The 12,994-nt window shown below is 36.2% G+C and overlaps 2 protein-coding genes across 5 annotated transcripts in view; one reads left to right on the top strand and one right to left on the bottom strand.

The window, feature by feature from the left end:
• LOC102121007 (probable G-protein coupled receptor 75) overlaps positions 1 to 12,994 on the bottom strand; it is a 185,407-nt gene that overhangs the window by 121,445 nt on the left and 50,968 nt on the right. The window lies entirely within an intron of this gene.
• The window catches only part of ERLEC1 (endoplasmic reticulum lectin 1), a 33,167-nt gene that overhangs the window by 2,789 nt on the left and 17,384 nt on the right, over positions 1 to 12,994 (top strand). For 2 of the 3 annotated variants that reach the window (XM_045369343.2, XM_005575895.3), the window contains exons 2-8: positions 4,839 to 4,943; positions 6,434 to 6,514; positions 8,008 to 8,085; positions 8,222 to 8,285; positions 9,226 to 9,260; positions 11,595 to 11,818; positions 11,911 to 12,040. In XM_045369343.2, coding sequence (XP_045225278.2) covers positions 4,839 to 4,943; positions 6,434 to 6,514; positions 8,008 to 8,085; positions 8,222 to 8,285; positions 9,226 to 9,260; positions 11,595 to 11,818; positions 11,911 to 12,040 — 717 coding nt within the window. Of the gene's footprint in view, positions 1 to 4,838; positions 4,944 to 6,433; positions 6,515 to 8,007; positions 8,086 to 8,221; positions 8,286 to 9,225; positions 9,261 to 10,131; positions 11,242 to 11,594; positions 11,819 to 11,910; positions 12,041 to 12,994 lie in introns of those variants that run through there. The other variant, XM_074011815.1, reaches the window with a different exon arrangement.

The following is a 12,994-nucleotide window of genomic DNA, read 5'->3' as shown; positions in this document are numbered from 1 at the left end:
ATCCCAGCACTTTAGGAGGCTGAGCTGGGTGGATCACTTGAGGCCAGATGTTTGAGACTAGCCTAGGCAACATGGCAAAACCCTGTCTCTACTGCAAATGAAAAAATTAGCCCATCATGGTGGCACATGCCTGTAGTTCCAGCTACTTGGTATGCTGAGGCAGGAGAGTTGCTTGAACCTTGGAGGCAGAAGTTGCAGTGATCCAAGATCATGCCACTGCACTCCATCCTGGGCAACAGAGAAGGAGTCTGTCTCAAAAAGAAAGAAAAAGAAACTACTGCCCTCCTCACCTGGCACTGCCATTTTTTTAATGGGCCAGTTGGTTGGACATTTGTGTGTGTTTGTGACAGAGTCTCGCTCTGTCATTCAGGCCAGAGTACAATGGTGCCATCTCAGCTCACTACAACTTCTGCCTCCCAAGTTCAAGCGATTCTCATGCCTCAGCCTCCCCGGTAGCTGGGATTGTAGGCATTCGCTACCACACCCGTCTAATTTTTTTTGTATTTTTAGTAGAGATGGGGTTTCACCATTTTGGCCAGGCTGGTCTCAAACTCCTGACCTCAAGTGATCCGCCCACCTCGGCCTCCCAAAGTGCTGGGATTACAGGCGTGAGCCACCGTGCCTGGCCGCTGGTTGGACATTGTACCTAATATGCAGCTGTATGAAATAGGATAAGGTCCTTTGTCTGTCTACTATCTGAAATTGGAAGAGACTGGATTAGAAGATCTGAATTTTTTAAGCTTTAAAATTACCTTATTTAAATCATCTTCCCATTCAGATATATTGAAACAATATATAATCACTTACAATCTTGCTTTCAGATTTGCTTAGAAAAAGTATTAAGCACCAAAACTGTAAAATGGGGGTTGTTTGTGTTTTGGTAGAGATAGTTTCCCTATGTTGCTCATGCTGGTTTCAAACTCCTGGTCACAACTATCCTCTGGTCTCAGCCTCTTAAAGCACTGGGATTACAGGCATGAGCCATCTCACCTGAACAAAAAATTTGTGAATTTTTTAATGTGTACATTAACTAGTTAATAATTATGATATTCTTTGCTTATTGATGTTTAGCATTGTTTTGTTTTTGTGTATATATTTTCCTTCTGAAGTATCACCTCTGTCATTATGTTCAATTATTCATCACTTTATAGAGTTCATAGATTTCACCAAATTAAACCACGAATCAGTCTAATTTTCTGTCTACTTCTGTTGTGGATGTAGAATATATTTTACTCAGATTTTACCAAGCACTACTCTTTGACCAACTCCATGGTTTATAGCATGTTTATAGCATTGACAGGTTCTGTCGACAGGTGTATTTTATAGCCTCTACCATTATAGAAGTTCTCTCATCCTCTAACCATCTTAATTCCTCCAGACCCATGTCAAACATTAGGAATTCCTCTCATGCCAATATATTTTTAAAGTTCCTTAACTTTTAAAGTACCCCAGCTCCTCTGATTAGTTTCATTATATTAAAGTTTGACTTTATATCAAATCTCTAATAAAATTTGACTTTATGTCAAATCGCTGATTTCCTCTTCCACTGAGAATACCTTGTTATATAAAAAAAGTTTTTTATACTATCTAATTCTGTACATTCTGAGTTTATTATATTTTGTTTTCTTAAAGTAAGAACCTGTTTTACAAAATCAGAATCCTGATTTTAGTAGATCAAAATTTTTAGAAAAATCACAAAAGATTAACTTTTTCTCCGTAATTGCTGTTACCAAAAAGTAAAGTTTGCTAAAAATATGTTTTGTGGTCCCAATAAGTGACTCAATATTTCAGCAAAGAGTTTTCAGATAGAATTGCTATTTGGCCTATTTTATTGGGAAAGCAGCCTTTCCTAAACTAATGAAAGACAATTATTTGCATCAAGAATTGTCTTCCCTTTTTTGCTGTGGTTCCAAACAAGCATTTTCTTTTTACATGGTAAGCATTTTGGAGACCATTTTGAAAGGAATTACAAATGTTATGTCTTATAGCAAATCGTTGGCACAATTGAATGTTTCTAAGAAATTCTTTGTAAGTTTAGCTTTGCAACTCTTAGTTTCAAATCTCTTTGATTCCCTCATCATCTATAATGCTCTTTTTTTTTTTTTTTTTTTTTTTTAAAGAGAGACGGGGTCTCACTAAGTTGCCCAGACTGGACTCAAACTCTTGGGCTCAAGCAATTCTCCCGCCTCAGCCTCCTGAGTAGCTGAGACACACCTGACTTACAGTGGCCTTTTAAACAAGTGTCCTTGGCCACAATTCAAGTCTACATAGTAATCTAGAAAACATTTGTAAAAGCTCATTCAAATATGTTAAAATATTTAAGAGCTTACAGAATATGGAGCCAATCTGTTTGAATTCTCTGGCCTCTGCTACCTCTAGGTTTTTTAACCTTGGTCAAATTGTTTAAGCCCTGGACCTTAGTATATGTTTCTGTAAAAATGAGTGTAATGCTTGTTTTGAGGATTAATGAGTTAATGAATGTAAAACACTTAAAAACAGTACTGTCCTAGAACTAATACAGCTAGTACTTACTGCTTTGTTTTGTTTTGTTGTCTTGCGGAAAATGCTGTAATTTGCATTTGTGTTTAGGATTACATTGGTGCCAAGTAGTGCTGGTTTTATTATAGTTAAGAGTTGTTAGGCCAGGGCAGTGGCTCATGCCTGTAATACGAACACCCTGGGAGACAGAGGCTGCCAGATGGCTTGAGCCTAGGAGTTTGAGACCTACCTGGGCAACAGGACAAAACCCCATCTCTACAGAAAAATTACCGAGGCATGGTGGCACGTACCTGTAGTCCCAGCTACTAGGGAGGCTGAGATGGGAGGATCGCCTGAGTCCAGGAGGTCAGGCTACAGTGAGCTTTGATCATGCCACTGCACTCAGCCTAGGTTAGTGAGAGACCCTGTCTCAAAAAAAAAAAAAAAAAAAAAAAGTTATTATTAAATTGAGAATAGAACAAAAGTCCTTAATAAGAAGAGGTTCTCCTTGCCAGGAATAGCTAAATAGTACCATAGTTGCACAGTACCATAAGAGGAAAGTGAAGAGATAATTGAATTATCTTAGAACATGTATCATAAAACACAAACATTTCTGCCTTAGTAAAACAAGTATCACATTTTCTATCAGAGAGCAGAGATTTGTTTTTACTAAAATAATATCAGTTGTATTAATTGAAGTGTTTATTTGAATTCTGTTGATTCATACTAACCAATGTGAATTTGTTTGGTTTCATATTGTAAAAAGCTTTAAGGATAATTTTGTCAATATATGCCAGAAGTCAGCAAACTACAGCCATGGTGCTGTCCCACCATGTATTTCTATAAATAAGGTTCTATTAGTACATCATCATCCCTATTTGTTTACCTACTGTTTGTGTACTTTGGTTGCTAGAGTGGCAGAGGCGCAACAGAGACCATATGGCTCACAAACCCTAAAATATTTACTCTCTGGCCCTTTACAAAAGTTTGCTGACCCCTGATATATACTAAGAAAAAGTTAAGTCGCCCAGGTGCGGTGGCTCACGCCTGTAATCCCAACACTTTGCGAGGCCGAGGCGGGCGGATCACAAGGTCGGGGTCGAGACCATCTTGGCTAACACGGTGAAACCCCGTCTCTACTAAAAATAGAAAAAATCAGCCGGGCGTGGTGGTGGGTGCCTGTAGTCCCAGCTACTTGGGAGGGTGAGGCAGGGGAATGGCGTGAACCCGGGGGATGGAGCTTGCAGTGAGCCAAGATTGCGCCGCTGCACTCCAGCCTGGGAGACAGAGCAAGACTCCACCTCAAAAAAAAAATTAAAATAATAATAATAATAAAAATAAAGTCAAGTCAACACAGATGATTGTAGTAATTTGCTTTTAAAAGGAATTTATTTGTGGATAAATTCATACATTCTCCAAATATGAAAAATACTGAATTACATTACTTTCATGTCCCATGCAACAGAACTGAGAGTACTATATATTTGTAAAGTGCTGTGGATTCATATATAGATGGTAATTGCTAGTAGCAGTAATAAGTGTTCAGTGATGGTGTATCTATGAACATTCATTGCCACCTCTTAGTGCCTTTTTTTCTTTTCTTTTCCTTTTTTTTTTTTTGTTTTGTTTTGTTTTGTAACAGGGTCTTGCCACGTTGCTCAGGCTGATCTTGAACTCCTGGGCTAAAGCAGTCCTCCCACCTCAACCTCCCAAGTATAATCACTATTTTAGCTTCAATCTATTGCATTCCTCCTTTTTTTCTTTATACTCCAAACATTATTTTGTTCATTTATTTTCCTATTATGACACCAGAATAAAGCTTATTACCTTCATTTTGTAATTAATAAGTATGTTGATGAAGCCACAAAAAAGAATGAAAGCACGTCCTTTGCAACAACATGGATGCAGCTTGGAGGTCATTATCTTAAGTGAATTAAGACAGAAACTGAAAACCAAATACCGTATATTTTCATTTATAAGTAGAGGCTAAGCGTTGAATACACACTCAAAGACAAGAACAATAAACACCGGAGATTCCAAAAGACAGGAGAGAGGAAAGGGTGACAAACTACTTACCAAGTACTGGGGTACTATGTTCAATACTTGGGCGACAGGAATATTAGAAGCTCAGACTTCATCATCATGCAATATATCCATGTAACAGACCCTGCACATGTACCCTCCTGAATCTAAAATTTTTATTAATGTATGTAGCATATTTTCCCTCCCTTTAAAATAATCATATGTTGAAATGTTAAATTAGTTTAAAGAATCTTTTTTTCCAGCTAGGACTGAAGTTATTCAATGTGATACAATTTCACAGAGAAGAACGTAATGTATATTTTTTGTTCTATTTGCAGCCCACAACTGGAGTTTTGTATAAAGAAGATAATTATGTCATCATGACAACTGCACATAAAGAAAAATATAAATGCATACTTCCCCTTGTGACAAGTGGGGATGAGGTAAGTTTTTATAGATATATCGATAATCCTGTCACCAAAAATATTTATGTAAAACATTGTAACTACATACTTTGAAGTAAAATTGAATAATAGATTTCTCAATAAGACTGTTTTAGCATAAAAGTATTAATTGGTTTTAATATTCCTGAATTCTTTGATTTTGCAGTTTATCTTGGAAAAATTAGCAACCAAATTTTTTTTTTTTTTTTTTTTTGAGACGAAGTCTTATTCTGTCGCCAGACTGGAGGGCAGTGGCATGATCTTGACTCACTGCAACCTCCGCCTCCCAGGTTCAAGCAGTTCTCCTGCCTCAGCCTTCTGAGTAGCTGGGATTACAGGTGCACGCCACCACGCCCAGCTAATTTCTGTATTTTTAGTAGAGACAGGGTTTCACCATGTTGGCCAGGAGGGTCTGGATCTCTTGACCTCGTGATCCACCCATCTCAGCCTCCCAAAGTGCTGGGATTACAGACGTGAGACACCATGCCCAGCTGCAACCAATTTTTAATGGTTTGAATAAAAATCTAACTCCACACTTGCTTTCTTTGTAGACATTAGAGTTTTAAAGCAAGATATAATTTTTAAATGTATATGTGACTTTCAAAATAAAGAATTGTTTATAAGTAAGTCTGTAGGTACCCCATGCTTTCTCATTACCTTAGCTCATGCCCTTATCTTCCTCCTGAAATGCCCTAACTGCCTCTTATCCATCCTTCAAGGCAATGACTTCTTTCAAGATGAAACAGGAGAGGCAGCATGGTAAAATGGAAAGGACACCAGCCTAGGAGCCAGGAGGCTGAGGTATAGGCTATAGTTAGCTGTGGAACAAATTTGAAACTCACTTCCTCCACTCAATAAATTTATTAAGCCAATTCAATAATATTTTCATGATCTGGAAAACAGAAATATTAAACTCAGTGCTTTATTGGGTTTTGTTCAGATTTGAAATCTAAGACCACTATTTTAAGTCTCCTTGAGACACACACACACACACACACACACATACACACACACACACACACGGCATTCAAATCTGAAATGTAAAAATATGTAGAAAACTGAAAAGTACCTTAAAACTTTCCAATATATTCTGTAAGATTCAACTATTCTAAGGCTTTCATATCTAAGAATTTGTTTGGGTAAAAGCATTTAAAAATTCTGAAATAAGTTTATAAGAATTGTTCAGGAAACTGATACTTAAAAACCTTTTTTTCCTTCCATTCTTGCCTTGTGAAAAACAAAAATACATTTTAAAAGACCTTTTTTTAAAGAAAGAATGAACTCTATGAAAGATGATTTTATGGCTCCATATTTTGTACTTCAGTTCATTTGAAAGCAGTGGCATACCTTAGGATGTTGTTAAACATTTTGACTTTTTTTCTCTTTTATTTCTAAGCATTTGTGATTTGAGTAATGAGTTAACACCCGAACAGCAAAGTTGGGTGAAATTCTAGAAAGACTGTAAGTATTAAACTCCAATTCTTTCTTAGGAAGAAGAAAAGGATTATAAAGGCCCTAATCCAAGAGAACTTTTGGAACCACTATTTAAACAAAGCAGTTGTTCCTACAGAGTATGTATTTTATGTTTACTTGATGACTAGAAAATGATTACCAACAGCCAACAGACCTTTGAAAATACCGTTTCTTCTTTATTATGTTGTATCAGGTTTTTTTTAACTATTGTTATAGGTTTAGGGTTACACGTGCAGGATTGTTACATAGGTAAACTGCATGTCACAGGAGTTTGGTGTACGGACTATTTAGTCACCTAGGTAATGAGTATAGTACCTGATGGGTTGCTTTTTTTTGTTTTTGTTTTTGTTTTTATCCTCTCCCTCCTCCCATTCTCTAACTTCAAGAATGCCCCAAGTCTGTTATTCCCCTCTTTGTGTCCGTGTGTTCTCATTTTTTAGCTCTCACTTATAAATGAGTATTTGGTTCTCTGTTCCTGTTGTATCAGATGTTAAGTTAGGTATAAATCTGAGTTCTTTTTGTTTTTTTTTGCTTTTTTCTTTTAGAGAAAAGGTCTCATTCTGTCACCCAGGCTGGAGTATAGTGGCATGATCACGACTAGCTGCAGCCCCAACCTCCCATGCTCAAGCTGTTCTCCCACCTCAGACTCCCCAGTAGCTGAGCACCACCATGCCCTGCTAATTTTTGTGTTCTTTTGTAGAGACGAGGTTTTTCACAGTGTTGCCCAGACTAGTCTCAAACTCCTGAACTCAAGCCATCCACCCACCTCAGCCTTTCAAAGTGCTAGAATTACAGGCATGAGCCACTGTGTCTGGCTAGTTGTTTCTTAATAACATCTTACTCATTTCAATTCCTGTCTAGTGTGTGCAGCAGATACCAAATAATACCAATAACAAATCATACCATTTAGCAAGCTGTTTTGAATGTTTTTCAGTTGAAACTAAAGTTTTCTGCCTTTTTTTTTTTTTTTTTTTTTAATGAGACAGAGTCTAGCTCTGTCACCCATGCAGCCCATGCTGGAGTGCAGTGGCACGATCTCAGCTCACCGCAGCCTCTGCCTCCCAAGTTCAAGTGATTCTGCCTCAGCCTCCCAGTAGCTAGGATTACATGCACGCGCTACTACACCCCGCTAATTTTTTTGTGTTTTTTAGTAGAGATGGGGTTTTGCCATGTTCGCCAGGCTGGTCTTGAACTCCTGGCCTCAGGTGATCCGCCCACCTTGGCCTCCCAAAGTGCTGGGATTACAGGCGTGAGCCACTACACCCGGCCAAAAGTATATAAGATAATTTTAATTTAAAATGCTAATTTTTATTTTTTAAGCTATGTAGAAAATTATCCCTAAGCCAGGTAATTATTACAGACCCCAAGTGTATTCTAGACCTATTTACTTCACAGAATTCTCACACAGAGCTAGTGAAAATAATGAATAGACTTCAGAAATTTCACATTTTTCTGAGGCATAATTGTAAGTGTCATTTAATGAAAGCTTACTCCGAAATCTTAGGGGAAATCTCAGCTGCTTCAAATATCAAAAAGTAATTCAGCTGAGTTATGTGGCTTTTGTATATTGAAACATATCCGTCTTTCTTAGATTGAGTCTTATTGGACTTATGAAGTATGTCACGGAAAACACATTCGGCAGTACCATGAAGAGAAAGAAACTGGTCAGGTGTGTTTTTCTTCAAAATATTATGAAACATTATAAGATGAGAACTTGAATAATGAGATTGATAGTTTTAAAGTTGTATCCTTAAAAATGTCTTTGCAAAATACTTAGTATATTTTTATTTTACTTTTCAATATAGAAAATAAATATTCACGAGTACTACCTTGGGAATATGTTGGCCAAGAACCTTCTATTTGAAAAAGGTTGGTGTCTACCCAGTGATTTGACAGTAATGCTGGAATTTGGTTTAAAATATATGTTCAAATTGGAATTTAAGAGATTTTTTTTTTGGACAGTCTGTGAATTTTAAAATACTGAAATAGGTTTCTGAACTGTCCCTTGCAAAACTTTTGAAGAAGTCTTTGTTTTCACCTTTTTTTTTTTTGAGACAGAGTCTCTCTTTGTCACCCAGACTGGAGTGCAGTGGCATGAACATTAGCTCATTGCAGCCTCGACCTCCTGGGCTCAAGTGATCTTCCTGCCTCAGCCTCCCAAGTAGCTGGGACCACGGGCACATGCCACCATGCCCACTAATTTTTGTATTTGTTGTAGAGATGGAATCTCGCCATGTTTCCCAGGCTGGTCTCAAACTCCTGGCTCAGGCGATCCACCCACCCCAACCTCCCCAAGTACTGGGATTGTATGCATGAGCATGAGTCACCATGCACAGCCTAAAAGCTTTACTAAAATAAGTAAGAAAAAAACATGTTTATCAAAGCAGAAAATAGTGAAAACAATGTCAGGTGCATGTTAGTGTTATATTTATATAGTGTTAGTCTTCTGCTTGGTTTAAGCAGTTATTATATGTAGAAAGAGATGTATCTCTCAAATGGTGATATATGTTTATTCTATATTCAGATTGGTCAACTAATTTAATATTAAATTTTTCACTGAGATAAAAATACTTCAAAAGAAAGTTGTTGTGGCCAGTTTTCTGCCTGAAATAGAGTATTTCCTAGGTAAAGATTAAATATGACTGTCCTTTCATACAAAACCATTTCAAGGAAACTAGCTTTAAAGTAAAATCGTATGTGCTTTAGACCTTCTTTAGAAGGAAGTTTAAGGTTACAAAGGTGGTTGAAAACTTAGTCATTTGTATCACATATGCCACTGCTCATTCTTTACACTTACTTTATTCCACAGAACGAGAAGCAGAAGAAAAGGAAAAATCAAATGAGGCAAGTGACAGATGTTGCTTTTTTTACTCTTAACACTTAGTGAGGTATGAATTTATATAACCTAACTGACAGAATATAGCTTTGTGTTCTTATTCTTCATCTGTCAAATACCTCAAAGGATTGGGTCAAAGAACCTTTGCAGTATATTCGTTTTTTCTGAGAAAAGTTACACTGTGGTCTTTCTATTTACTCTTAAGATTATACAAAAATAAATCTATCACTGATGTGTCTGGGAAAGATTCTGTTATAGCATTATATCACTTCTGTGCTTAGCAGTGGTTCCCTCTATGTAACACTTGAAACTGTTAAGAGGTTTTTGCATTTTTTTCTCTTGTTTGATCCCCCTCTCCTGTGGGCAAAACGGGTAAACTATAATATAAATAACAAACTACCAAACTGCAAGCATCTTAAAAGCAGGGCCTGTCTTTTATCTGTTTACCCCACAGTACCAAGCAGAGTGTTAGACATATTGTAGGCACTTCATAAATGTTAATTGAAAGAATGGATAAATGATGTCTGTAACATAGGATTGTTTAAAAAGAGTAATTCCTCAGGAAACCTAATCACAATTTTTAAATCCCAAAAATGTTTATAGAGTTTTTTAAAAAATAACTTATTAATAGAGGATATTTCCATAAATGGCTTAATACCATACTGAGACTTTTTTTAGAAGTAAAGTAAAATGGCAAAGGCCTTGAAAATTACTTAAAAGTGATGCCTATAACTTAAAAGGGTAGCTTTGGAGAGACTTGATAAGCTAAGCATAGACACACATAGCATTGCTGTTTTAAAAGATTTTAATTTTACAGACTACCTTTGAGATTAAAATAGTTATTTACTGTGACTCTGGAAGACAGCAAAAGATGGAATTCAAAGTGTAAAATGATAAAGGAAGAGGAAGAAAATGGTAAGGGAAGAAAACTATTTTTTGAGCCCCAGTTTATAAGCTAGACACTGCCAGACATGTAACAAAAGCTAATGTTTAATTCTTCCAAAAACCTTTTAATATACAGTCATGAATCGCTTAACAGTGGAGGTGCATTATGAGAATTATGTGGTTAGGTGATTTTATTATTATTGTGCGAGCATAATAGAGTGTACTTACACAGACCTACATGGTATGTATATTTTTATTTATGTTTTTTTCCCATGGAAAACCAAGTTCTCATTACCATTACTGAATAGCAGTTATTTCCGCTACCGCAATGCAAATATCAAATGCAATATATCAGATTTCTGTATATGCTCCATTATAATCTTATGGGGCCACTGTCTTATATAAGGTCCATTGTTGACCAAAACGTCATTATGCAGTGCACGACTGTATATTATTATTCTACTTTTACAAATGACAAAAACTGAAATTTATTCAAAGTCATAAATCTAGTAAATTTAAAGCTTGGATTTGAACCCAGGATTTTCTAATTTTAGACACTGGCTTAAAAATCACATACATATAAGGAAATCTCAAAACCTTTTTTCCTGAAAACATTTATTTATTGCTGGTTTTGGACATAGTGCTGACAGGGTACTAAAGTGATAGAAGATGAGATCCCTGCCTCCAAAGAGCTTGCTTGGAGATACTATAAACAGTGACTTTTTTTAAAGTTCTTACAGTAGATTTTTCTTGTGTTTATGTAGAGAAAAGTATGGGAGCTAACTTGTTAGTGATCCTTGTCTTCTCAGGTTCTATCCTTTATTCCTTCATTCCATGAAAATTTTTTAATTTGTCATTTGCTGGCCTTGAGTAGATTTATATAGGAGTTTACATGCTGGCTAGTATTGCTGTTAATATGAAAAACGGGGAAGAAGAGTAAGCAGATTGATGAACCAGTCAGCACTGTATTTAAACTTCTGTTTTAGAATACAGTGTTTTACTATACAACCCTATTTTTTGGCAAATCAGCCTTCAGACCTGTCGAATCTAAACTGTAACATTCACCAAGAGTTTAGAGAAGAAAGCTCTGAGCAGCCCAGTATAGTAAGTTTCTATATTTTATCTTAGTCTCTTTCTTTAGAACTGTTGAGAATAATTCATATTAATCATTATTTTATGGCCCTTTATATAAATGTACTTTTACTTAACATGTTAATTTTGGCACCAAATAATCTTTTTGCTGTATTAAACTAGCTCTGAAAATACATATTTGCTCAAATAAAAACTTATGAATCAAAATAATATTAGAGGGAGAACTTAAAATATAGAAATATTACCTTTCAGTTAATAAGTAAAATGTATAGTTTTCTTCCTTTCAGAATAATAAGTTCCTCTCCCATCCTCAGTCCCATTTCCATGTCTAATTAAAAGTCTGTCTTATACTCTTTTTTTTTAAGATTCCCACTAAAAATATCGAAGGTCAGATGACACCATACTATCCTGTGGGAATGGGAAATGGTACACCTTGTAGTTTGAAACAGAACCGGCCCAGATCAAGTACTGTGATGTACATATGTCATCCTGAATCTAAGCATGAAATTCTTTCAGTAGCTGAAGTTACAACTTGTGAATATGAAGTTGTCATTTTGACACCACTCTTGTGCAGTCATCCTAAATACAGGTAGGATGTGCATTTAATATTTTAAACATAAAATGCACACATGCTTTAAAGTGTTCTGTGCATAGCTTTAATGCTTTGTTCCTACTGAATAGGTTCAGAGCATCTCCTGTGAATGACATATTTTGTCAATCACTGCCAGGATCGCCATTTAAGCCCCTCACCCTGAGGCAGTTGGAGCAGCAGGAAGAAATACTAAGGGTGCCTTTTAGGAGAACTAAAGAGGTATGAGAATTGTCTAATGATAGCTTTTCAGTGCTTCATTTTTAAAATTTCAGAGCATATGTCAATATTTTAATGATTTTTGTAGTATAATAGTAGTAATTTGTTTTACTGGCCCAACCTTTTGAATTTCATTTTTCATTGATTTTAATCCTTTTCCTTATTCTAGTACTACTCAAGCTATTTTAATATTCTCTTATATTCATAATTTCGTATTTTAAAGTTTGACATCCTACTCATTATAATTTAATTTTTAGGTATTTGTCCCAGCTAACTCTCTTGAAAAAATAGACTAAAACTCAATCTGTATCTCCTAATACATTATTAATTCTTCAGCTCATTGCTGCCCTTTTAACCACTTCTGTGCACTGCCTCCCCAGTTTAATATACTGTCTTCCATCTTCATCTGCCTACTGGGCATAGCCATAAACATTTTTAATAATCTCACACTCATCATTTTTTTCTCTTTCATGCTGACCCTTTTCTTGCCTTCTCCTGTGTTCTACCCAATTGACCAATTAGAAACCTAAGTCATTTTTCTTACCTGTATCTCTTCATTTATCTCTAACTCTAATCATTCAGTAAAAGGCATCAGTGTTATCTTCTAAAGGCTTTTCAAATCCATCCTGTCATTAGTTCAGGACCTCATTATTTCCTGGAACCAGAAACTTGTCTCTTAACACATCCCCTTTCTAATTCTTCCCACACAGCTGATAAAATGCTGTTTCTGAAATCACCCTTTGATTATGTGTTTAATCTCTTGGTAGTTAACACATAATACATTTCAGGATAGAATCATCACTCATGTAATACAAACCCCTTTGTGGTCTGACTTCAGCCTCATCTTTCATCACCATTCCCTTTATCCCAGCTGTTTTGAACCACTTAGTTTCTTAAAAGTACCACGGAGTTCTGCTCTGTCACCCAGTCTGGAGTGCAGTGGCGTGATCTAGGCTT

The sequence above is a fragment of the Macaca fascicularis genome, chromosome 13, assembly GCF_037993035.2.
Source record: "Macaca fascicularis isolate 582-1 chromosome 13, T2T-MFA8v1.1".
NCBI lineage: Eukaryota > Metazoa > Chordata > Mammalia > Primates > Cercopithecidae > Macaca > Macaca fascicularis.
The sequence above is the reverse complement of the archived record's forward strand: the minus strand, read 5'-3'. Positions and strand labels throughout refer to the sequence as shown.